General features: G+C 52.3%; 2 protein-coding genes and 1 long non-coding RNA gene across 3 annotated transcripts in view; 1 reads left to right on the top strand and 2 right to left on the bottom strand.

Moving 5' to 3' along the window:
- Window positions 1-7,058: 7,058 nt before the first annotated feature.
- LOC139829175 (uncharacterized) lies at window positions 7,059-8,893 on the bottom strand. The gene is made up of 3 exons (XR_011741526.1): window positions 8,472-8,893; window positions 7,934-8,038; window positions 7,059-7,121 (listed from the first exon to the last, which is right to left on the bottom strand). It is a non-coding gene; the product is annotated as an uncharacterized lncRNA (long non-coding RNA).
- Window positions 8,894-14,289: 5,396 nt separating this feature from the next.
- On the bottom strand, window positions 14,290-22,097 carry LOC136108742 (ral guanine nucleotide dissociation stimulator-like 1). The gene is made up of 12 exons (XM_071815301.1): window positions 22,066-22,097; window positions 21,447-21,588; window positions 20,796-21,004; window positions 20,300-20,377; window positions 19,678-19,862; window positions 18,130-18,254; window positions 17,301-17,516; window positions 16,773-16,876; window positions 16,355-16,439; window positions 15,877-15,963; window positions 15,540-15,572; window positions 14,290-14,623 (listed from the first exon to the last, which is right to left on the bottom strand). Exons 1-12 carry the CDS (start codon window positions 22,095-22,097, stop codon window positions 14,498-14,500), a joined length of 1,422 nt encoding a protein of 473 aa, XP_071671402.1. The 3' UTR covers window positions 14,290-14,497.
- Window positions 20,805-26,156, top strand: part of PARN (poly(A)-specific ribonuclease) — a 251,745-nt gene continuing 246,393 nt past the window's right edge. The window contains exon 1 of the mRNA XM_071815352.1: window positions 20,805-20,808. The gene's annotated coding sequence lies outside the window, so the exon portion shown is untranslated. The remainder of the gene's footprint in view (window positions 20,809-26,156) is intronic.

The following is a 26,156-nucleotide window of genomic DNA, read 5'->3' as shown; positions in this document are numbered from 1 at the left end:
CAGCCCTGCTCCCAGCTCTGCGCCTGATAGCCCGACTTAAACAGCCTAAACAGCCATGGACTCACTGTTTTGGGCTAAAACAGACTTGTTCTTTATTCTACAAACTCATCATCTGATGAACAGTATCCCTTCTGGTACTGGTAACACGGACACCAGAAGGGCTGAGGCGGCACTGAGTCCGGGGAAATCCAGGGCTCCGGTGAGGAGGCACCACGAGGGAGAGAGCAGCTGGGAACGGGCAGAGCTGAGGCGTCTGCCCTCATGTTCCTGTACAGCTGGGCGAGCTCAGCCGCAAAGATCCATGGGGATGGGCTGGAGCTGTTGCAGAAAAGCCCTCTTTCCTGGGCAATCTCTCCCTTTTGTGTTTCTTCTCCTGACTCTGCTTTGCCTTGATCTTCAGTTTGATCTTTGCTTTTCCAGGCAGTGGCAGTGTCAACGTGATCTGCTGCTGCTCCGTCTCCCTGGGTCCTCCTGTAGGAATGAGATTCAGGAGAAGTCTACTCATTATAGGAATTAAGAGGTCCGTTAAACATCTTAGAGCAGAAATCTCAGCAGAGTCCGGCCAGCAGCTGCCTGGGCTCTCCAGCACGCTCTGACTGCAAACAGTTCATTGCCAGCTGCAGCAATGCACAGCTCTGGGGAAAAGAAACTCACGGGGCTCTCTCCCTCAGCCGGGAAATGACGATGCAAGCCGCCACTACACCAAACAGCGGCACAGCCAGGACTGCTGCGATCACAGGGATGTAGTGCTCGCGCAGACCCTCCTGACCGGCAGCCTCAGCCTTTTCCCCAGCGTCCGCCCCTGCGGGAGAGGAGACAATGCCACACGTTACTGTGCTCTGCGCTGCCGATCATCTCACACCGTGCCTCACATGCCCAAGAGAGGCTTTTTTCAGCGGCTGGTGCCTCTGGCTCTGCTGTCTTAGCACCAGAGGACAAGAAGGATCTCTCCAACTTCTCGTGGAGAAGAGCCCGTGTGCCAGCGAGCAGCTGCACCAGCGCTACCCCGTCTGTTCCTCTGGGCTGCACGCCGGGTTTGTGTGCTGGGGACCCGCGGTGCAGCCAAGCAGAGCACTGCAGGGACGGAGCAGAAACGCTCCCGTTTTCCCCAGCGGGCATCTCCTGAGCACTCCCTGGCAGGACGGTCCCGAGGACGACAGGTGGGATGCAGCCTGTGGGCTGTTGCCCGGCTCCTGCAGAGCCACTTGCTCGTCCCCCCCAGCCCCGATGCCCACGCTGGGGGAAGGCTGGCCCGGGGACAGCACACTGGCTGTAGCCCTCAGACGGGCAGGGCTGTAGCCCTCGGATGTCCTCGTTCCCCAAGAGGCAAAGTTCCTAAATTCCGGGCCACGGGCCGTGGTGCTAGGTGAGCAAGCTCTACCCTCGTCCAGAGACATCTCAGAGCGTCTCTCTGGCACGCTGCTGGCAATAACCTCCACACAGCAGAGCTGACCCTTGTCCTCAGAGAGCCGCTCCTGCCTTCTTGGACAACCCTTCTCTGCACCAACACTCCCAGGTTTGGCTGCTGCTAAGATGTGCAAGAGCTGGGGTAGAGCCCACAGGCACACAGTCATCGTGACTGGTGACACCAGGTGACCACGGGACAGCAATTACCTGGCATGCCAGTTGCTGCCATTGTCTCCCTTTCTTCATCTGAGACTGGCGCTGTGTGACTGCTTGCCCTTGGAAAGGTCTTCTGCTCAGTCTCATGGTCAGTCTCTTTAGAGAGAAAGCGGGACAGTTTCATGAGCAGTAACTTCCTCATCAGGAACACGGCAGCTTCAGGAGGCAGTACTCTCCAAACACAGTAATAAAGCTTAGAAAAAAAGCTTGGGCTTTTGGGGGTGCTGGGACCTGGCAGCTTCCAAACTGCTGTCTCCAGGCCATGAGCAACACCCCTCACGGAGCAGATGGACAAAGATGGGGCCTCTCAGGGCCTTCTGGCCAGGAGACCCCTCACACACACTCAAGGAAGCCTACACTGAACTGGAAGCACGGGGCACCAGAGGAAAAAATGATCATTCACGCTTCTCGTAGAGAAGAGCCTGCTGGCTATTGCAAGGCGCAATTATTCCAACAAAATCTTAACAAATAACAAACCAAATATTAACAAATGCAAAAGGCCAGGAACCAAGGAAGACTGAACACTTACCCCTGGGATTCCCCACAGGCTCAGGAACATGATTCCCTTCAATGTCTTCACCACCATGAACTGCAAGAACCAAACAGGGAATCAAACACACATAAGGAGTTTCCAGGCCATGTTGTCATCTACTTCTTAGTCACCTGTGCTGACTGTAAGGGGGTGGGGTGATTACACAGGAGACATACAAAGGTGTAGGTTCCTACAGCTAAAAGGAGACACGGGTGACCTTTTTGCTGAGACTTAGCAGCTCCTCCGGTAAAGAAATAGTCATTACTTATCTGTGCAACAGCCCCAAGGCACAAAAAGGTCTTGCAAGTCCTTAAGAGGATGTTTGGTAAAATTATACATGAATAACCTCTGAAAACAGAAGTGTTTACTCCCTCAAGCAGACAGGCATTGACAACCTCCCTCTGGGATGCCCCCGAGGCTCATAATCAGGATCTAGCTGAGCAGCTCGATAAGCGCCGCCAGCGCCATAGCCTGGAATCAAGCACAGATCAGAGAGGTTCCCACACTCCCGCAGGAAGGACTAAACTGGAGGCAAAAGCCACTGTCCCTGCTTCTGGGGGACAAGACCCTGGGAAAAGGTGCACCTGGGAAAAGCTACCCCTGCATGTTCCTGCAGGCTGGGGACCTGCGGCTCATGTGAGGGGAGCAGGGCTGCAGGAGGAGAGCACAAACATCCCTGTTCTCCTGAGCGCACATTTTCTGAGCACGCCCCTCCAGACTGAGGGCTGAAAGCCACGGTGCAGCCGGGGAGCGGCAGAGCCACAGCCCTGGGCACGGCTGCAACCAGCCCGGGGACAAACGCTGCCAGGGGCTGCCACCCGGCTCCTGTGGCACCGCTCCCTCGCCAGCCCAGCCCAGCGTCCATCCTGGGGACAGGCTGCCCTGGGACAGGGCACTGTGGCACGGGGCTGGGCGGCAGGGGGAACCTCAGGGGGACCCAGATTTCTCACCCTGCACCGGCACTCCCAGCCCCCTGCTTGCCCAGAAAATGCCCCTGAAGCAACCGCAGTCCCTCTACACGGCCCCACGTGGTGCCTGCCCCAATGCCCGTACTGTGGTGCTGCTCGCTTTGCCCTGCCCGGCTCAGGCCGGCTGCTCAACCGGCCCCAGCCCTGGCCCCACTGCTGCCCTGCTGAGCTGCTCGGGGCTGAACGCTGGCCCTTACTGCCCACCTGCTCTTCGTGCTCGTCTCAGAGCCGCCTGGGCGTCCCGTGCTTGAAGGGACACCAGAAGCAGGAGGAGGAGGACCTTGGCACCCCACGATCCCAGCATGATGCTGCTACTACTGCTGCGGCTTATGCCGCTGCTGTCACCGCTACCGCCGCTGCTGGAGCTACTGCTGCCGCTGCTGCTGCCGCTGTCGCTGCTGCCGCCACTGCCGATGCTTCCGCTGCTGCCGCTGCTGCCGCTGCTGCTGCCGCTGTCGCTGCTGCTAAGACAATGCCTGCAGCAGTGTGGGACAGCACGTCACAGCACGTCACAGCACGTCACAGCACGTCACAGCACATAACAGCACATCACATCACTGTGGGGCTGTGACCTCACAACCGCGTTGGGCCACACCCTCTGCCAGGTTCCCCAACCTACACCCGTTGCCAGCGAATTACCAAATCTAAACAGGATTGCATGTCCCTGTTCTACACGAGGGTGGAAGGAAAAGAAGTGGAGAAGCGTGGAACTATTCTGGGAGGCAGCGCTGCCTTGGAAGTGCACAGACGCCCAGATCTTGCTTCCCAGAAATCCATTTCCAACAGCTCCGGATGAAGACTGAATAAAAAAGCCAATTTCAAGTGCCCTTATTTGCTACCATTTTTGTCAGGCAGCATTCTAGGAGGAAACTAGCTGTTCCCACCAGATTTGCCACAGCATTGTTACCTTTAAAGAAACCACGTCTTGCTCTGCTACACCAGTGAGGCCTCACAGACCAGAAAATCACACTGCAGGCAGGAAACCGTCACCGTATGGGGACGGGCACGCTGCAGGAACACATTACTCGCAAAAACGAGGCTCTGTCAACGACTCTTCCTATTGCTAACCAAAATTCAGGTCGTGTTAGAAAACAACAACAAAAAAGCAAGGTTCTTATTCATATATTATGGAGCCCGTTACGTGAGATATTCTACATTACATCCAACTCCTGGCTGAAGCGCAGAATAAATAAATGCCATCTTCAAACTTCCAGGAAAAGGAGGGACTTGGAAGTGGCAAGGTCAGAAAACGTTCATGACAGCACCGCCATGCAAGTCCACGGCCCCGATCACAGACCACCTGCCCCGTTACCTGAGGGAGCCAAGGTCTCCGCTAATTCGCAGCCACGGACGTTTGGAACATAGCACCTGCTCTCTTGTTCGTCAGCACCCAGCATGTATGTTGGAATTGGAGCTGGGAAGAAAAGCACACAAAGGCCTGTCGGGCCATGTGGGGCTCTGTCCAGGCCTGTCGGCCAAAGACCGTCTGCTAAGCTTAACCTCGTTCTTTTTACATTGTTATCGTTATTCCATTATACTCTGTTCCAATTTGAATGCCAGCCTGGTTACTAGTATCTCATTCCTTCCACTCCCTCCCCCACCCAGCCCCGCTCGAGCTTTCCGCTCAGTTCTCATCCAAGCTCTGGGCTGGGGGGCACTGCTCCAGCCCCGCAGCCTCTGGCACCACAGCAGCCCTCCTTGACAGACGCGCTCAGAGCCGGACAGCCACCCTTCCCAGCGCCTCCCTCCCTCTCTGTGCAGTCCATCCTGAGGCGGGGCAGCATCCCAAGCAAGATCAAGAGCAACCTTCTGCACCTCCCAGCCCTGCTCCCACCTCTCTGCCTCATACCCCGACTGAAACGGCCAAAACAGCCAAGGACTCACTGCTTTGGGCCAAAACAGACTTGTTCTTTACTCTGCAAAGTCTCATCTTCTGATGTACGGTATCCCTCCAGGTAGTGGTAAGAGGGACACCAGAAGGGCTGAGGCTCAGGTGACTCCAGAGAAATTCAGGTGTCTGGTGAAGAGGCCCCACGAGGGAGAGAGCAGCTGGGATCTGGCAGAGCTGAGGTGTCTGCGCTCATCTTCCTGTACAGCTGGGTGAGCCTGGCGGCAAACGTCGACCTGGATGGGCTGGAGCAGCTGCAGAAAAGCTCTTTTTCCTGGGCAATCTCTCCCTTTTCTGTTTCTTCTCCTGACTCCGCTTTCCCTTGATGTTCAGTTTGATCTTTGCTTTTCCAGGCAGAGGTGGTGTCGATGTGTTCTGGTGCTTATTCGTCTGCCTGGGTCCTTCTGTAGGAATGAGATTCAGGAGAAGTCTACTCATTATAGGAATTAAGAGGTCCGTTAAACATCTTAGAGCAGAAATCTCAGCAGAGTCCAGCCAGCAGCTGCCTGGGCACTCCAGCGTGCTACGACTGCAAACAGTTCATTGCCAATGCAGCAATGCACAGCTCTACAGAAAAGAAACTCACGGGGCTCTCTCCCTCAGCCGGGAAATGACGATGCAAGCCGCCACTACACCAAACAGCGGCACAGCCAGGACTGCTGCGATCACAGGGATGTAGTGCTCGCGCAGACCCTCCTGACCGGCAGCCTCAGCCTTTCCCCCAGCGTCCGCCCCCGCGAGAGAGGAGACAATGCCACACGTTACTGTGCTCTGCGCTGCCAGTCATCTCACACCATGCCTCACATGCCCAAGAGAGGCTTTTTTCAGCGGTTGGTGCCTCTGGCTCTGCTGTTTTAGCACCAGAGGACAAGAAGGATCTCTCCAACTTCTCGTGGAGAAGAGCACACGTGCCAGCGAGCAGCTGTACCAGCGCTACCTCATCTGTTCCTCTGGGTTGCAGACCGAGTTTGTGTGCTGGGGACCTGCGGTGCAGCCAAGGAGAGCACTGCAGGGATGGAGCAGAGGCAAAGTTCCTAAATTCCGGGCCACGGGCCGTGGTGCTAGGTGAGCAAGCTCTACCCGTGTCCAGAGACATCTCAGAGCGTCTCTCCAGCACACTGCTGGCAATAACCTTCACAGACCAGAGCTAACACTTGTCCTTGTCCTCAGAGGGCTGCTCCTGGCTTCTTGGACAACCCTTCTCTGCACCAACACTCATGTTTGGCCAGCACGTCCCCATCCTGGTGCATGAAAGCCTTGTTGACAGCCCCAGCTGGGAAACCAGGCCGATGCTGGGGCAAAGGGGTCCCTCCCGGAGAGCAGGTGTCTGACAGCTTCTCTCACAGACCCAGCCCTGCTCCCAGCAAAGGACTCACTGTTTGTACAAAAATACTTGATATTTATTCTACAAACTCATCATCTGATGAACAGTATCCCTTCTGGTACTGGTAACACGGACACCAGAAGGGCTGAGGCTCCAGTGAGTCCAGGGAAATCCAGGGCTCCGGTGGGGAGGCACCACGAGGGAGAGAACAGCTGGGAACAGGCAGAGCTGAGGCGTCTGCCCTCATGTTCCTGTACAGCTGGGCAAGCTCGACCGCAAAGATCCACGAGGATGGGCTGGAGCTGTTGCAGAAAAGCTCTGTTTCCTGGGCAATCTCTCCCTTTTGCGTTTCTTCTCCTGACTCTGCTTGGCCTTGATCTTCAGTTTGATCTTCGCTTTTGCAGGCAGAGACAGTGTCGATGTGTTCTGGTGCTTCTTCATCTCCCTGGGTCCTTCTGTAGGAATGAGATTCAGGAGAAGTCTACTCATTATAGGAATTAAGAGGTCCGTTAAACATCTTAGAGCAGAAATCTCAGCAGAGTCCGGCCAGCAGCTGCCTGGGCTCTCCAGCACACTCTGACTGCAAACAGTTCATTGCCAGCTGCAGCAATGCACAGCTCTACAGAAAAGAAACTCACAGGGCTCTCTTCCTCAGCCGGGAAATGACGATGCAAGCCGCCACTACACCAAACAGCGGCACAGCCAGGACTGCTGCGATCACAGGGATGTAGTGCTCGCGCAGACCCTCCTGACCGGCAGCCTCAGCCTTTTCCCCAGCGTCCGCCCCTGTGGGAGAGGAGACAATGCCACACGTTACTGTGCTCTGCGCTGCCGATCATCTCACACCGTGCCTCACATGCCCAAGAGAGGCTTTTTTCAGCGGCTGGTGCCTCTGGCTCTGCTGTCTTAGCACCAGAGGACAAGAAGGATCTCTCCAACTTCTCGTGGAGAAGAGCCCGTGTGCCAGCAAGCAGCTGCACCAGCGCTACCCCGTCTGTTCCTCTGGGCTGCACGCCGGGTTTGTGTGCTGGGGACCCGCGGTGCAGCCAAGCAGAGCACTGCAGGGACGGAGCAGAAACGCTCCCGTTTTCCCCAGCGGGCATCTCCTGAGCACTCCCTGGCAGGACGGTCCCGAGGACGACAGGTGGGATGCAGCCTGTGGGCTGTTGCCCGGCTCCTGCAGAGCCACTTGCTCGTCCCCCCCAGCCCCGATGCCCACGCTGGGGGAAGGCTGGCCCGGGGACAGCACACTGGCTGTAGCCCTCAGACGGGCAGGGCTGTAGCCCTCGGATGTCCTCGTTCCCCAAGAGGCAAAGTTCCTAAATTCCGGGCCACGGGCCGTGGTGCTAGGTGAGCAAGCTCTACCCTCGTCCAGAGACATCTCAGAGCGTCTCTCTGGCACGCTGCTGGCAATAACCTCCACACAGCAGAGCTGACCCTTGTCCTCAGAGAGCCGCTCCTGCCTTCTTGGACAACCCTTCTCTGCACCAACACTCCCAGGTTTGGCTGCTGCTAAGATGTGCAAGAGCTGGGGTAGAGCCCACAGGCACACAGTCGTTGTGACTGGTGACACCAGGTGACCACGGGACAGCAATTACCTGGCATGCCAGTTGCTGCCATTGTCTCCCTTTCTTCATCTGAGACTGGCGCTGTGTGACTGCTTGCCCTTGGAAAGGTCTTCTGCTCAGTCTCATGGTCAGTCTCTTTAGAGAGAAAGCGGGACAGTTTCATGAGCAGTAACTTCCTCATCAGGAACACGGCAGCTTCAGGAGGCAGTACTCTCCAAACACAGTAATAAAGCTTAGAAAAAAAGCTTGGGCTTTTGGGGGTGCTGGGACCTGGCAGCTTCCAAACTGCTGTCTCCAGGCCATGAGCAACACCCCTCACGGAGCAGATGGACAAAGATGGGGCCTCTCAGGGCCTTCTGGCCAGGAGACCCCTCACACACACTCAAGGAAGCCCACACTGAACTGGAAGCACGGGGCACCAGAGGAAAAAATGATCATTCACTCTTCTCGTAGAGAAGAGCCTGCTGGCTATTGCAAGGCGCAATTATTCCAACAAAATCTTAACAAATAACAAACCAAATATTAACAAATGCAAAAGGCCAGGAACCAAGGAAGACTGAACACTTACCCCTGGGATTCCCCGCAGGCTCAGGAACATGATTCCCTTCAATGTCTTCACCACCATGAACTGCAAGAACCAAACAGGGAATCAAACACACGTAAGGAGTTTCCAGGCCATGTTGTCATCTACTTCTTAGTCACCTGTGCTGACTGTAAGGGGGTGGGGTGATTACACAGGAGACATACAAAGGTGTAGGTTCCTACAGCTAAAAGGAGACACGGGTGACCTTTTTGCTGAGACTTAGCAGCTCCTCCGGTAAAGAAATAGTCATTACTTAGCTGTGCAACAGCCCCAAGGCACAGAAAGTTCTTGCAAGTCCTTAAGAGGATGTTTGGTAAAATTATACATGAATAACCTCTGAAAACAGAAGTGTTTACTCCCTCAACCAGACAGGCATTGACAACCTCCCTCTGGGATGCCCCCGAGGCTCATAACCAGGGTCCAGCTGAGCAGCTCGATAAGCACCACCAGCGCCATAGCCTGGAATCAAGCACAGATCAGAGAGGTTCCCACACTCCCACAGGAAGGACCAAACTGGAGGCAAAAGCCACTGTCCCTGCTTCTGGGGGACAAGACCCTGGGAAAGGCTCCACCAGTGCTACCCCTGCATGTTCCTGCAGGCTGGGGACCTGCGGCTCATGCGAGGGGAGCAGGGCTGCAGGACGAGAGCACAAACATCCCTGTTCTCCCGAGCGCACATATTCTGAGCACGCCCCTCCAGACTGGGGGCTGAAAGCCACGGTGCAGCCGGGGAGCGGCAGAGCCACAGCCCTGGGCACGGCTGCAACCAGCCTGGGGACAAACGCTGCCAGGGGCTGCCACCCGGCTCCTGTGGCACCGCTCCCTCGCCAGCCCAGCCCAGCGTCCATCCTGGGGACAGGCTGCCCTGGGACAGGGCACTGTGGCACGGGGCTGGGCGGCAGGGGGAAGCTCAGGGGGGCCCAGATTTCTCATCCTGCACCGGCGCTCCCAGCCCCCTGCTTGCCCAGAAAATGCCCCTGAAGCAACCGCAGTCCCTCTACACGGCCCCACGTGGTGCCTGCCCCAATGCCCGTACTGTGGTGCTGCTCGCTTTGCCCTGCACGGCTCAGGCCGGCTGCTCAACTGGCCACAGCCCTGGCCTCACTGCTGCCCTGCTGAGCTGCTTGGGGCTGAATGCTGGCCCTTACTGCCCACCTGCTCTTTGTACTCGTCTCGGAGCCGCCTGGGTGTCCCAGGCTTGAAGGGACACCAGAAGCAGGAGGAGGAGGACCTTGGCCCCCCACGATCCCAGCATGATGCTGCTGCCGCTGTTGCCGCCGCTGCTGCTACTGCTGCTGCGGCTCCTGCCGCTGCTGCCGCCGCTACCGCCGCTGCTGCTGCCGCTGCGACTGGTGCTGCCGCTGCTGCGGCTTCTGCCACCGTTACCACCGCTGCTGGATCTACTGCCGCCACCACTGCTGCTGCTGCTGCTGCTGCCGCTGCTGCTGCCGCTGCTGCTGCCGCTGCTGCTGCCGCCGCTGCTGCTGCTGCTAAGACAATGCCTGCAGCAGTGCGGGACAGCACATCACAGCACGTCACAGCACGTCACAGCACATAACAGCACATAACAGCACATAACAGCACATCACATCACTGTGGGGCTGTGACCTCACAACCGCGTTGGGCCACACCCTCCTACAGGTTCCCCAACCTACACCCGTTGCCAGGGAATTACCGAATCTAAACAGGATTGCATGTCCCTGTTCTACACGAGGGTGGAAGGAAAGAAGTGGAGAAGCGTGGAACTATTCTGGGAGGCAGCGCTGCCTTGGAAGTGCACAGACGCCCAGATCTTGCTTCCCAGAAATCCATTTCCAACAGCTCCAGATGAAGACTGAATAAAAAAGCCAATTTCAAGTGCCCTTATTTGCTACCATTTTTGTCAGGCAGCATTCTAGGAGGAAACTAGCTGTTCCCACCAGATTTGCCACAGCATTGTTACCTTTAAAGAAACCACGTCTTGCTCTGCTACACCAGTGAGGCCTCACAGACCAGAAAATCACACTGCAGGCAGGAAACCGTCACCGTATGGGGACGGGCACGCTGCAGGAACACATTACTCGCAAAAACGAGGTTCTGTCAACGACCCTTCCTATTGCTAACCAAAATTCAGGTCGTGTTAGAAAACAACAACAAAAAAGCAAGGTTCTTATTCATCTATTATGGAGCCCGTTACGTGAGATATTCTACATTACATCCAACTCCTGGCTGAAGCGCAGAATAAATAAATGCCATCTTCAAACTTCCAGGAAAAGGAGGGACTTGGAAGTGGCAAGGTCAGAAAACGTTCATGACAGCACCGCCATGCAAGTCCACGGCCCCGATCACAGACCACCTGCCCCGTTACCTGAGGGAGCCAAGGTCTCCACTAATTCGCAGCCACGGACGTTTGGAACATAGCACCTGCTCTCTTGTTCTTCAGCACCCAGCACGTATGTTGGAATTGGAGCTGGGAAGAAAAGCACACAAAGGCAGTCTGGTTTCATTCAAGGACATCAGGACAAGTTCACTTCACATTTGCAAGGAATCTCAACAGGTCCCACCAGGTCCTGCAGGCCCCAACATGGCTCCGGTGCAGGGTCCCGGGGAGCAGTAAGCGCCCAACAAGAAACCTTCCTTCAAAAGGAGGCCCCCAGCCGGCTCTTCCAACGAGCTGCACAGAGCAGCAGCTGAGAACAACCTCTGCTGCAGCTGCACCCGGCTCCTCCGTCTGCACAAGGAGACCAGCTCTAAATGATCCCCAGACCAAAAGACACAGAGCTCAGGGACACCTGCTCATTCCATTCAAGCTGCTGAGGAGATGGACAGAGGACCAGAAAGAGACAAATCAGGCAAGAGGAGCCGAGTGAGAAAGAGACATGCGGGGAAAAGGCTGGAGAGATGGAGAGGTCAAGGCAAATAGGGATGAGAAGTCGTGATGAGACAGGGAGGAAGAAACAGTCGGGGCGAGGAGCAGGAGAGAGGGAGAAGGGGTGGGGAGGAGAAGAAGAAGGAAGCGGGGAGAGAGAAAAACAGGGACAGGGAGGGGGCTGCAGAGGTGGAGAGCCTTGTAGGGCTCTGCCAGTCGGGCCCTGTCGGGCCCTGCCGGGCTTTCTCGGGCTCTGGCAAGGCCTGGCTGGCCCTGTTGGGCTTTCTCGGGCTTTGTCAGGCTCTTTCAAGCCCTGTCGGGCCTTGTCCAGGCCTGTCGGGCCACGTGGGGCTCTGTCCAGGCTGTCGGCCAAAGACCGTCTGCTAAGCTTAACCTTGTTCTTTTTACATAGCCCAACAAGGCCTGGCAAGGCCCGACAGATCCTGACAGAGACCAACAAGGCCCGACATGGCCCAGCAAGGCCCAAGAGGGCCCGAAAGGGAGGACCGTGCTCCACAGAGCCTGACAGATCCCGACAGGCCCTGACAAGGCCTGATAGCTCCCAAGAGAGCCTGACAAGGCCCAACAGGGCCCAACAAGGCCCAAGAGGGCGCAAGAGGCAGAACAGGTCTCCACAGAGCCCTGCAGATCCCAACAAAGACCAAAAGGGCTGTACAGAGACCAACAGAGCTCAAAAACTCCTGGGAGGGTCTGACAGCACCAAACAGAGAGGGTGGGGAGGGGAAAAAGAAGGAAGTGGGGAGGGGAAAAAGAAGGAAGTTGGGAGAGAGAAAGACAGGGACAGGGAGGGGGCTGCAGAGATGGAGAGAGAAAAAGAAGGACAGGGAACAGAACAAAGGGACTGAGAAATAAAGCGAAGGGAAGGTCGGGATGAAGAGAGAGACAAGGAGAAATAAAACCAGCAATGAGCTGCAGGAAGAGGAAAAGCGGGCTGAGAAGCAGGAAAGAGGAAGAGAAGACAAATAAAAAGGGACAGTCAGTTGGACGGGGGTACATTGCCAGAAACAATGGGACAGGCAGTGAGACAGAGGAATAAAGACAGAAAATGTGGGGACAGGACGCAGGAGAGAAGGACAGTGAGAGGAAAAAAGAGGCAGGAACAGGACACAGGTGGAGAAAGAAGCAGTAGGAAGAGAGGGATGGATGGATAGAAAAGTAAAATCCGTCCAATCCACAGCAAGAGCTGCCCCAGCTGCTCTTTGCAGACATCCATTAATCCACAGTCTCCCCTGCTAAACACTTTCTGTGATGTCCTGCAAAGATTCTGGGCCTTGTAGCTGGGTTTGCTGGGGAAGGGGCACCTTGTGTCACAGCTCACACACCCCGGTGCTGAGCTGGACACACAACAGCCGGCGCTGGCAGAAGAGCAGGGGCAGCAAAGCCGGCACTGGCTCAGAGTGCTTCACCTGGCATTGTTGATCAAATACAAGCTTCAATTTCAAGACCAGAAACCTTGAGAGATCCTCTTAGCAAACCTCTCATTCATACCCTGCTCCACATGTTTTGATCTGTAACATTTGTCATTTTCCCTGTCAAGGAGGTTTCATTAGTGAACAGGTGTTTCCAAAACTAAAAGCACCATTCAAGTCACCTGGGGTGAAAACACCACCCACAGTAACAGCGTTCTGCTCTTCCCACCACTCACCAGGATGCTCTTGTAGATGTTGCCACTTCTGTCCTCTTCTACGCTGGTCTGGATGATGCAGCTGTCTCCGTTCTGGTGGTTGTAAAGCGGCAGGACTGGAGGCACTTCTTTGGATGTCATGGGAGTCACAGAGTCGGGGCACTTCTTGGAGCACTTGTCATCAGATGGCAGCATGGGGGAAGACGAGATCAAACACATTTATTACCATTTCATTTAAAAGATCCAAAAGCTAAATATGACACTCTTTAGCAAAACAGCCTTAACAAGGGATTCAGCAACTCAGTTAAGGCAGTTTAGGTCAAGAGAGCAGAGTCTGTAGGACAAAGCTCCCTGGGAACGGAACCCAGCCCAGACAAGGCTTGGTCTGGGCAGTTCCTGGCAGGTCAAACCACAGGGCTGGCGAGCTCTGACCTCACCTGCTTCTCACTCGCTCAGCTGCTCTGCCTGCCCCAGAATTAGGCTGGGCTGATGCAGATGAGCTTTCCCCCCAAAACTGCCTTTCCCAGAGCTCAGGTCCCTCCATTCCACTGCACGCAGCGCTCCAGTCAAGACCCACAGGCTTGGGCAAGCGCCTGGGGTCGCACAGGCTGTTTGTGCTGAACACAGGGCCCGGGCCCTACCTTGTGCTGAGGCTCCTCAGCAGTGTCGGTGGGAGGGACGATGGTGACGGTGCTGTCCCCAGAGCTCCCAGCTGGAGCAGGTTTGGGCTGCGCGTTGACGGGTGAGCTGTGGGCGCTCACCCCCAAGCCCAGGAACGGCCTAGGAGAGAAAAGAAAGCACAACAGAGCTGGGCTGAGCACAGCTGTCACTTGCTTCAACAATCTGACCTGCTGTTGTGTTTTCCTATCTCCAGTGGCCTATTGTTTGTCTGTGTAGATCAAATTAGACTCTATCCTTATTTACTCTGTTTTGCTGCTGCAAATTTGAATTGCATTTCTAATCCAGCACTAAAATTGTTCCTTTATCTGACACCTTAGGGTTGTTTCTAATGACTTTAGTCAATAACCCTCATGGCTACTTACGCCCATAGAAAGGGACAACAGAAATACGTATTTCTAGCTGGTGGCGTCTCCTTACGGCACTGCAGTGCTCTGGATCCCCAGCCAGGTTTGTCAGCTGGTGTTTGATTTATTCCAGTTCATATTCACACACCAAACCCCCTCCCCGTTGTACTCACAGGCTGAATCTCTTCGCCACACTCTTCTGAGCTTTGCCCGATGCGATGTTCTTGTCAGAAGCTGCTTCAGTTTCCCGTGAAAGATGGAAACTGCAGAACAGGCACTACCGTTAGTTAAATATCTCAAAGTGGCCATATCTGAGAACCCCTGGGTCACTCCCACGTCCCAGAGGGTTCATCCCCACGAGGAGGAGCGCAGCTCTGTGCGTGTGTATTTCCACTCTCCGGGAGCAGCTCCTGGCAGCGCAGAGCTCAAGGCTGAGAGAACCTGAACCTGCCTGCGGGGGAAGAAAAGCTGCTTCGCCAGCTGGGCTGAGACCCTACCTCTCCTCATCACTTAAATGCCGCTGCCTCCTAAACCACTGCTGGAATTTCTCATCTCGTGCCATGCAATATTTGTAACATGAGGACTGCAAGAGCTTAATTTGGGCGATTACTTCAAACTCCTAAGAAAACAAATAATAAAATAGGAATTCTAATTCAAAAAATAAAGCCAGTCTCATTCATACACTAAACACACGCAGCAACAGATCCAGGACAAACTGAGTTGGACCCGCAGGTCGGTTTCAGTTGAAGAAGTGGCTATTTCAAGAACCACTGTTTCAAACAATGCAACTCTGCAGCTCCCCGTTCCCGCTCACCCCTGCGTGGCCAGAGCGGCGCCGAGAGGAATCCCGCTCTGTACGTGGGTGGTTCTCAGGCACTAAGCAAGGGAAACAGCTAGAGGTGCCTATGATGAAAGCAGAGCCTGATCCTCCCTGGCTCTGCACGTCATGCACTCACACTTGCCCCAGAGGAACACAAAACGCTGCCCCCAACGTGTGACTGGAACGCGCTGCTCTTCCCTCACTCCGCTTGCACACACACTTGCCCAAAATAATTCTGTCCGAGATCCGGCGCGACTGCCCCCGGACAGAGGAAAGCCCGGCACCCTCGCTCCTGCTGATCTCTGACCAACAAGGCTCAGGCTGGAAGGAAACGCTGAGCCTTGATTTCTCGGTCCCAGGCACCTGCTTCGCTCTCTGCACCTTTTACCCACAACCATTTACTGCAGCACAAGGAAGATGGTCACAACCTGTATCTTGTGGCCAGCACACAGAACACACACGTGTAACGTGTTCCCGTGAACACCAAACGGGGGGAATGTGCCCCAGACGTAAATCCCCTGGCAGCGAGCGCCCTGCAGCTCCTCTTCCCCTGCTGCCCGCATCTAAAAGGAATTTCTCTTCCTTCCTCACAGTCTGCAGTGACCTTAGCGGCTGTTGGATTCGCCTGAGCAAAGACAACAGGCCTCGCCAAGACAACACTCCAGCAGAGAGCATCGGGAACTAACGATCACAGAACAGGCACCGTTCCACTTACCCTTCGCCGCTTCTCAAAATTGATCAGGCCGCCCTGTTGGAAGGACAGAGAAGGAAGGGATCGGAGGAGAAGAGCACAGGCTCGGTTGGAGTTAATCACGAACAGGATGAAGCAGCGACACCAAGGGAAAGGCCAGAGCTGCCCTGAGCAAAGGCCTCTACAAAGACCTGTTTCCAGCTCTAGGATAAACCACAGCACTCGTGTCACCGAGTCTATTTTTTAAATAGACTCCTCCATTTTTAAGAACTGCACTAGAACCCAGTGGAAGATACAGGAGCAACACAGTGCCGGGAAGGGAGGGAGGATATTTAGGATTACAAAAATTGCTCCAAATTACCTCGAGATAGTCCTGAAGTGCCGTGTCCAGCATCATGAGATCTGTGAGGAAGGTACCAAAGTAGGGTACCGCGCCTTGCGTGACTCCCTGCAAACGATCAGAGCAACGGTGGATTAATTGACTGAGAAATAATAATAATACTAATTAGAATGCTAGAATACTCCTGTGCAAGTGAAAAAAATACAACCAGTCTGCTTCACCAAACAGTGCTCTTGGAAATGATGCTTTCACGACATCATCCTTGGTATCTTAGCCAGTGGTTCATGTCTGTACAGAGCGGTATAAACGCAAAGTGCTCATTCGTAACTCATCTGCGCCAAATCAGGCTGTGCGGCACCTCTCGCCCCAGCAGAAAAGCCTGGGATTTACAGACCTGTCTTCCCCAAAGCTCCGCATACGGGAGCTCAGTTTGTTAGAAACAGGGCTGAGCTCGGCTTTGGTTGAGATCACAAGCCTGGCAACTCAAGCTCATTCCCACCTTCATCAGCAGCTCCCTGCTCGTCGAAAAGTTGTCGCAGTCAGAGAAGATGTCAGAAAGCTCTTCAAACATCAGCATTATGTCCCTGTACAGGAAAAGATTAAATCATTTAAGTTGTTTGTAAGCACTCTGAATCAGATCAGGGTACTATTTTTTTCTCATGAATCGTTAACAGTTGGGCACATAAAAGATAAAAGCACCAAAACACATCCCGTGACACGCTGCACATCTACCAGGAACCTTCCTGGGATCTTCTGGAGCTCCCAGGCCCTATCTGACACAAAGAAATGCCGCAGGGACGCTGACCCTGCTGAGGGTTCTCAATCGCACTGCAGATGTGAGATTCGTGGAAGAAGGTGGATCAATGGGTACAAAGAAAGAGCACGGAGCTTTCTGCCTTTGTCAGGCGCAGCCTTACTTTGGAACACAGGCCCAGGTCTTCTTCAGACGATAGATGGAGGTGGACTGCAGTGCGGAAATGATGGCCTTCAAGGAAGAAAAGTTGTTCAGGATCCTGCATTCCTGTGAAAGGAGCGGTGAGAAACACAGGAGCATTAATCGTCAGCATCACCAACAGTCAGTGCTCTTCTGTCTGCGCCGTGTCCTGCTTGCTGCACATTCTCCCTGCTAAGCGGGCAGCTCCACAAAGACTGAGCATCAAAAATATCACTCCCCGCTCCAGCCACCAAACACCTGATGGGCTTTCGCATTTACATCTTGTTTTCCTCACTTTCGTCTATTTGTGGTGATGCTGCCCAAACTACAACTGTGAGGAGAGGAAGAGCAACGCTGCATGTGCTGTGACAGGGACAGCTGGTCAAAACCAGAGAGAACGAGAGCTCAGCTGCTCCCTGGCCTCGGCCCAACACCAACAACCCCCGCCTCCCCTTCCGGCTCCACAGCACCCGCACAAGGAACGTTAAACAGTCGTGAATAAACGCTTTACACGTGCGATACGGATCCACTTCTCCAAGATCTTGGCTCTTTGGTGTGTTTTGAGCTCTTTGCTCTCCAGGACGGTGCTGACCACGCAGTTGGTGACGGCGTTGAACTGCGAGATGGTGGCTCTGATGCTCTGTGCCAGGTGTTTGTTCTCTTTCTTATCCCTTCGGGACCAGATGCAGCCCAGGCAGTGGTGGGGCACAACGTTCTTGAAAAGTGTCTAGAGGGAAACAGAGGTGTCCAACTCAGCCTGGATCGCTATTGCCCACAGGAAGAAATGCATGTTTACAGCACAAACTGGACCTAAATCTAAGATGGTATTAGAAGGCAAATATTTGTTTTCTCTTAGTTTAAAATATACACTTTGCCATAATCCTTTAGGCTTGATGTCCTAAAAGAACTGTCAGCTAATCAGTCCTGGCAAAATAAGAGACACCTTTCTATCACTTGCATAACCAAGGGGAAAAATTTCTATATAATGATATTTTTGAAAGAGATTGATACAAACAAACCATTTCGGATCACTACAGTTAAAAGTACTTATACATCTTTAGGTGAGGTAGCCTAAAATACAGCAAAACCATGCTATTTCTGAGGGGTCAAATATCAAACTTTGCAAAAAAGGCTACACAGTCTACATTCACACTTTAATAAAAAGACAAACAACACCTTCAGAATAACTGAAGGAAAAGCCCAATCAACGAAGCAAATTTGGATAAACAAGCAGAGTTGCGCTCTGTGTCCTAGAAACCGAGTTGTTCTTAGAAAAAAATAAATTAGAAGCCCAGAACTATTTCCCCGAGCATTTCAAGTAATACGTACGATCTACATACCGCGTCCATGTATGTCAGCTGTTCTGCCACAACTTCTTCCTGGAACAATGAGAATTCTTCCGGACTGCTGATCTCCAGCTCCTCGTCATCATCCGGGTTACAGGGAGAAAGGCTGTGCAACCCGTCTGTCCAGCGTGGAAAACATGAGTTAGTAAATTTACACAACAAACAATTTGTCAAAGCAGATATTTCCAAAATCACTACATCTAATAGCAGAACATGCAAAGCGTCCTGCCTGGTGTAACGGCCTCACGGTGCTGCATGTTTTAGTGAGAAAGATAAGGGCCAGAAGATTAAATTGGCAAAGAGGAAGTGGAAGACAAAGAAACAGAGAGAACTGAGCTGTTCACGGTCTCTCAGCTGAAAAATGCCTTAACCCATTCACTCACCATTCTTTGGAAGGAAAAAAAACCACCATCCCACCAACAACAATTCCTTATTAACACTGCAGAATTTTGATAATCTACTTGTCAGTATATATGCATTCTATAGTCTGAATAAAACCTGAACTGCAAAGAGACAAGACTGCAGTTATCCCCCCAAAATATTGTGCTGAGAATGCTCTTATATCCAGATTTCAAGGGGAGAGAAGGAGAAGGGAGACAGACCAGTTGGAAAGTTAAAACATGCTTTGCTAGTAATACTAATGAGGAGAGGAAGTAATGCAAAAGATACAAAACCAATCGTGGCTCCAGGAGCTGCAGGACAGGCACCACGATGCCCTTGGCTGGACTCGGCAGTAAACCAGAGCTGGATTCAGGGCTGCAGGGCCTGGAACCAGGCCTAGGATCGCAGGCAGGCTCCTCTTCAGATGGCGGCCATGGACGAGGAGAGCGAGACCCTGGTGATCTCCCAGTTCTAGATGCTGCACGTGGATGGCGTGGAAAACCTACCGAGCTGGTCACTTTGGGTCACCTGCTCTGGCCGCCCCTCCCTGCAAGTCCGCCCCTCTCATGGGATGTACAAAATTGATCAGCAGCCTTGGCTGCCGCAGCACTAAGTCTAAACCTGGGCCTTTTCTGCACACCAGACCTACCGTTATGCGCTCCAGAGCCAACCGGGTCTGAAAAACACACAGCCAGCTTGAGAAAAATGCACGTAGAAGGACTTAGCAGAAAGGAAAATTCACTCAAAGACATTTGGTCTTGCTTAACCAAAACCAGGACACTCGGAACACCAGAGGCATCTAAAGAGAGCTCTTGTGAGCTCGCCTGCTGTGGTCCATGGGAACCAAACCCAGGAAAGGACAGCACCAGGCACGGATGGATATTTCACAGTACTGTGCATTCACATGGTATTTCTGGAACATCTGGCAGACAGGATTTTCATGGGATGAAATGGGTTTTCTTTGTCATTTCCTTTATCCCTTATTACACAAGTGATGCCCCCTTGCCCCTCTGCTAAAGCTGGAAGTTGATTCTAGTTCTCATTCACACACTACGTGAGCTCCTACGACTTTTCAGCTCACGGCACAGGAAGCTTTCTGCCCAGGATAAGGGGACGTGTCAGGCTTGACGCTGGGAGAACACACAGAGAAGGGTACTTCACCGTCATTTTCCAGTTCTTCTTTCTGGAACTGCTCCAAGAGGTTCTGCGCCCTCTTCTCCGGGTCAGAGCCGGGTACGTTCCTCTTCAGATAATCCAGCACCTTCATCAGACAGACGTAGTCCGGTGGCTCTTGGAAATCCTCGGCGCGTTGGTCGAGCCAGGCTTGTAAAATCGATGCGATCGCACTGTGAGCAAATTCAGAGAGAACACACGGGTTGTATGCAGCAGGTATTGATGCAATCCTATGGATCTGGATCTAATATAACAACAGGAACACTGAGACATTCATCCCCCACGTGAAGGCAGCATGGACACTTCTGTGAGCATAGAATTTAATCTGTTCTTTTTATGCAAGAAATATTATTAAGATAATACTTCATAGGAAACTAAAGGCTGCTTCTTCAATTACACCTTGAGAAACCAGCGCAGTCGTTAAAAAAAAGTTCAAGATTTTTCTCTGGGTTGCATTACTGGATGTGTTATGAGAGAGCTGATACTCGGCCTTTACACAAGCTCCTTGAAGCTGTGAATTGTCAAAGGAAACAACAGCTCTGCTGCCCACATCCTCCTCCAACACCGAACCCTGACTGGGGCTCGCTGGGCGCTGCAAAACCAAACTTACGTCCCGAGCACTGTGCTGGATTCGGGCGAATTCTGGTCTCCAGCTTCTTCGGAGCCTGAAATCTCCAGGTTTCCATATCTGAAAAATGAGATGGCTGTTTAGAGGAACCTCTGCTGAGCAAAAGCAAAATCCCAAATCGTGTAATTCATATACAACTAGCACAAACAACTAAAGAGCGTTTCTAGCTCAAACTGCAAATGTGGAATCTAAGAGTTGGGCAAAATTAAGGAGCCTGAAGAGGAAAAAAATCCTAAAGAAACAGCCAGTATCTTCCAAACTAGCTTGTTAATTCCTAGGAAGCAGCCTGCGCAGAGGAGGAATCAACCAAAACAGTCACTCTGCTCACAGCTCCAAGACCCTTTCTGCCCATTTTCACTCAGCCTTTCCCAAAGCAACACTCCAGCACATAAGGAGGCTGGAACACAACCGCTTTCTCCAACACAGCTGTCGTGTATAATAAACGATGGCTCAGTTTCCATTCTGTCCGGGCTCTTACCTGTCCAGGAGCAGTTCCAGGACTGTGCTGGTGGAAGCAAAAGCCCTGTATGTGGAGAGGAAGATGCTGATGTACTTAAAATCATTATCCCCAAAAGCCGTCAGAAGGTTCTCCACCAGCTTTTCCAAAGTTCCAGCTTTCAGGGCCCTGCTGTTGCACGTCTCGTCCGGGCTGACAGTGTGTTCTGCAGGGAACTGGTCCCCTTCAGCCTACAAAGTGGAAACAAAGACAAAGCACAAAACTCAGGCAGAAGCCGGATCCCTGACACAGCCTGCACAATGAAACACAGACTCCATTCCACCTTTTCACAGGAATAGTCCATCTCTAGTTACTAAACAATTTTGTCAGTTCTGGCTTTCCAAATACCAAATGCTGTATCAAATACTGGAGGACAATAAAGACATTTCTTATTTAAACAGGCAACTGTTTCCAGTGCTTAAGCTGTAATCTCATGGTAGGCTTTGAAACTGACCATTCCCTCCTAACAGGGCCAACCATTCAAAAACCCCGGATGCTCTCTTAGCATCAAGAAGTTTAAGAAAGGTTTATCAGACTTCTTGCAGCATGAAAGATCTAAGTTCCTTCACTTGGCAATGAAGTAAGGACCCTTGAATCAGCTGGGAACTTGGCCACCACGCCAGCTTGACTTACCCCGAGCCATCTTGCTCCTTCACTGTCAGTCTGCGGGATCACTCGGCAGCGGTCACCAACCCCCTTCTCTCGGCACTCGGAGCTGCCACCCCCGGCCCCGTGTCCCCCGCAGCCCCGGGGGAGGGCGGGCGGCGGGGCCCGGCTCGCTCATACCCGTCCGCAGCAGGGCCCGCAGCCGATCCCGCACATGGCGCTGTGTCCGCGTCCGCAGGCAGGGCTGCTGCCGGCTCCGCCAGCCCCGCACTCCGCTCTCTCTCGCACCGACCGCTCGCCCCGACGGCAGCGCCGGCAGCGGCTCCGCCGGCACCGCGGCGACCGGACGCGGCCTCGCGGCGGCACGTGCCGCCCGCAGCCGGCCAATCGCAGCTCGCCGCCGCTCCGCGCGCGCCCCCTTGCCCCGCCCTCAGCCCGCCCGCAGGCCGAGCCCTCGCCCAGCCGGACAAAGCGCCGGGAACGGGACAGACGGACCGAGCTGGGAGCGTGGGCATCAGACTGTGCGTGGAACACAACGTGTGCTGCGGCAGAGCCCGGGGCGAGCGCTCCCGGAGCTGCTTCACGCACACGCACGGCACGCTGGGATTTTACCCCTGGCCCTTGCAAACGCAAACCAGACCCGCACTGTCTGACCAGCACCTCCTGCACTTCATTCATTCGTTGCCCTCCAGCAGGTTCCGCCAGACACCCGTAAACAGTCCCCAGGCTACAAGCGCAGCTCCAGCCGGGCTGCAGCTCCAGCTGAGCAGCTTTGGTGGAACACAGGACGGACCCCACATTCCTGCTCCAGCAAGAAGGTGGTTCTGCAGGAACCTGCGACACGAATCAGGTTTTCACACCAGCTGCTTCCTTAACAGCAGAGGGGTTTAGACACACACGTATATGTGTGTGTGTATATATATAGTTTTTCCTAGGGCTGCTGCCTTCCATGAAGAGGAACCTCACAAAGCTGTGTGATGTTCTGATTAGTAAGAAACACCCAACAGGATAATACAGATAACACAAAACTACAAAGTCCAAGCATAACTGGGAAAAGAAAAATGAAGTTCTTGTCACTTACAGTGATGTTTTCACTTTGCGATTCAATATATTAATTGTTCTACTAAAGGTTTTAAAGAATAGGCAACTGAAATCAAGACCATGGTCCTCCCGCGCAAAGGGGGGTTCCTTCCCCAGAAATGTTAATTGTGGTTAACCACACTGGCTCATCTTTCAGTGTTTCTGCTCTTTTTTTCCCCTCTTTCTATGGTCAGAGCCATTACACATCTGAGTGAAAAAATGAGGCAGCTTCCCAGTGAAATAAATAACTTACGCTTTTTTTTTTTATACCCCGTTCCCTTTGTTGCCATTTCAGGATCTATAGGCATGGCTGAGATTTGCATGCCTTGGACTACTGAATATATTAACCGAATAAAGCACGGGATCATACATGGCACAAACAGGAAACCCAGAAATGCACATACTATCATGAACCCTATTTTCTTCCAACAGGTTCCCCTAAATAAGTTCTCCCACCAATGGCTAGTAAGTATGGAATTCCATTTCCCTACTGGTACATGTGCAACTCCTTTTATCTCCTCTGCTATTTTCATTATGGCTTCCCCATTGTCATCTCTTTCCAAACAACACTCTGAAGTATTCAGTTTCCCACAGACACCCCCTTCTTCAGCTAAAAGACAATCTAAGGCTGCCCGATGTTGGTACGCTGCAGCTCTGGTCTGAGACAATTGTCTCGCTATGAGATTCAGTGCCTCAGCTGTCCAGTTGCTTGTTATTTCAACCACTGCTTGCAACCGAGTAATTCAGTTTAGCATATATACTGGAGTACGGTATCCCCAGCTTCCATCTTGGGCCCAGGTGGCTGGATCATAGTGTTCAGTTATTCTTTGTGCAGGCCATTCATCATCTTTCCAAGTTTGCATTCCTCCTATGGGGCATTTATTAAACTCCTCTCTGTTTCAAGTTTCGTCTTGCACTCCCCCTCCATCTGAATAGCCCCACATACCAGCTGTTGTAAAACAGGTATTCTGTTCTCCCCTAGGGCAGGAGACAGAGCCTACACCGAGTCCACCTTTCCCTGGGTTACTTGCTACCCTTGGTTAATGTCTGCCCTTGGATCTCACACTTCTCCAATTTTGTTCTCTCATAACATCCAGAATTAATATGAGTGTGATAATTTAGAACATATTGGGTTAGTCCTCCTATTCTCACACGCTCGTAGCACTTGGTACAGGGATTGGCCAGGCTAAGTTGGGAACAATAAGTCACCACTCCTAGCAAGAGGATCAGGTCCAGGTTTCCACACCCTCTGTCTCTCTGGCTGACCAGGTTGCAGCCGCAGCCGAGTTCGTCGTCTTCTCGGCAGCAAGGGCCGTGTCCCCACCTTTTCTATTTGTGCCGTTAGCGTGGCGACTTTTTATCGTATCCCAACTCTTGGCCGTCACTTCCCAGGAACAACAGGAGCAACACGGAATTTGATTTCTCCTTCTACACTCTGTTCTTCTCATCACTGGTAGACTCTAAATTCCCATTCACCCCTTCAGTAAATACCTCCCACCATTCTTCGCTATTCTTTTTCTGTTCTTCCAGTGGTGACTGGAATCCTCAACCTAGCTCTGGTTTCCTTATCTTCTATTCTTAGACATTTCTTACACAATCCTGTTGGTAAGTTCCCTTTGTGGATATGCTTATACCACAGTCCATTTACAACCTAAACATCAAATATAAAAAGAGAATTACATATAAAACTCGGTTCAACACATTTAACTCTTAAACCGTTCTCATTTTCATTTATACTGGGCATTCACATTAGTAATACTAATAGTAGTTACATCACCGATCCCGTGTCAATTTCAACTTCACTTCCTCCGGTTCCTGAGTTACTTTCCAGGTTCTTTCTTCCATCAGTGGTCCTTTAACTCGGGAGACGTGTGTCCATCCTTTCTCTGCACTCCGAACAGCTGGTTCTGTAGCTAACAAAACAAGAAAAGGCCCCTCCCATCGTGGGGCTGGAGTTTCTTCTTTCCAGGTTTTCATTAGTGTTGCCCCCATATCTACCAAAAATTCTACTTGTTTTGTTCTTTGGGGCTTCTTCTTCCCAATGCGGGAAGCACCACCCAGGCTGCTCACCCAGAAGGACTAAAACGTGATTGTGAAAAATCCAGTTTTCCAGGTTGCACCCGGGTTACCCTCCATGGTGTTTCGCAGGCTTTCTTCACTCTAGAACGGTGAATCCTGGCATTCTGTTCTTTAATATTGGTAGCAGTGAAGGCTATTAGGAGGTCCCGAAACTGACCTTCCTATTCTGGTTCCAAAGTTCTCTGCAAAAGACTTCACATACACATAAATAAAATGTGGCCCTCTATCAGAGGATATAACAGCTGGAACTCCAAACCGTGCTGTTATTTCATGTATCAATGTTCTAGTCACCTCCTAAGCTTTTGTTGTCCTGGTAGGGAGTGCTTCTGGCCAACCTGAAAAAGTATCAGTTAATACCAACAAATATCCATATCCCCCTTTTCCTGGGAATTCTGAAAACTCAATTTGCCAGTGTGGTCCAGACCCCTTCCCCTTCCCCATTTGACCCATTTCTAGCTCGGGCATATTTTTGGGATTGGTCTGGAGGCAAAGATCACACTGCTGTCACCTGTTTTACAGTGACAGACAAATTTCTAGCTCCTGTTTCCCTAATCAAATGTTTGCACAGCGGTTCTACTCCCCAAAGTCCCTTCTTATGTTCTTCCCTTACTAAAGGCCAAACCAGATGAGAGGGGTCAATAAGTTTTCCCTGGAGGGTGTGAACCCACCCTTCCTTATTATATGATTCCTCTAAATCTGCAATGAGTTTCGATTCTCTTTAGTATACTCTGGCTTATCTTTTAGAGAGACCTGTCCACCAAGGACCAGAGCACTTTCTGGTTTTACCTTTGTGCTGAGCCATTTGTTTTGCCTCTCTGTCCGCCAGCCTTTTCTGATTCCAAGCTCACTTTCCGGTGTGCCTTAATGTGCATGATTGCCGTTTTCTTAGGAAGTTGAACTGCTTCCGGTAGTTTCAATACCTCCTCCGCATGTTTGATATGCTTGCCTTGAGAGTTCAAAATTCCCTTTTCTTTCCAAATTGTTCTGTGCACATGCACAACCCTCACGGCCAGCTGCTTCCGTCCATAAACCAGTTTTCAGCGTTTTCAATAGGAATGACTTTTAGATCTGGTTGATTGGATGATGTTGCTTCGATGGGCTCCAGGCAGCCATGATGAACTGGTTCTCCAAAGTTACCACTGAGGAAAGAAGCTGGGTTGACAATGTTAGTGACGATAATTTCTACACCATCTTGTTAGACACTGTGTGGGATACCAGCACAGCCATTTTCTGACCCATGGTAAATCTCCGGACCTCCTGTATGTTCAGTACCACTGCAGCAACTGCGCGCAGGCATCCAGGCCACCCCTTTGCAGTTGCGTCTAACTGTGCAGAGAAATAGGCCACTGCTCGTCAATATGGGCCAAGATCCTGTGCCAATGTACCCAAGGCTATTCCCTGTTTCTCGTGAGAGAATAGGAAAAATGGTTTACTCACATCTGGGAGTCTTAGAGCAGGGGCTGACATTGAAGCCTTTTTAAGCTCTTAAAGGCTCATGTGGCTTCCTTATTCCATTGTGGGTGTTTCTGGTCCGTAGCATCCAGGTCACACAGCCTCCTTGGTTCTAGTAGCGATTAA

The sequence above is a fragment of the Patagioenas fasciata genome, chromosome 15 (assembly GCF_037038585.1).
Source record: "Patagioenas fasciata isolate bPatFas1 chromosome 15, bPatFas1.hap1, whole genome shotgun sequence".
NCBI classification, from domain to species: Eukaryota; Metazoa; Chordata; class Aves; order Columbiformes; family Columbidae; genus Patagioenas; species Patagioenas fasciata.
This window is presented reverse-complemented; position numbering and strand designations above follow the sequence as displayed.

Bases quoted from the DNA above. Each gene is read 5' to 3' on its own strand.
- LOC136108742 (XM_071815301.1), bottom strand. From the start codon at position 22,097: ATGAATGAAGTGCAGGAGGTGCTGGTCAGACA. The intron at 17,517-18,129 runs GTATGTAGATCG...GTTTCCCTCTAG, and splicing joins AGCTGACATACATGGACGCG to ACACTTTTCAAGAACGTTGT. The intron at 15,573-15,876 runs GTAATTTGGAGC...TCCTTCCAACAG, and splicing joins CACTTCAGGACTATCTCGAG to GGCGGCCTGATCAATTTTGA.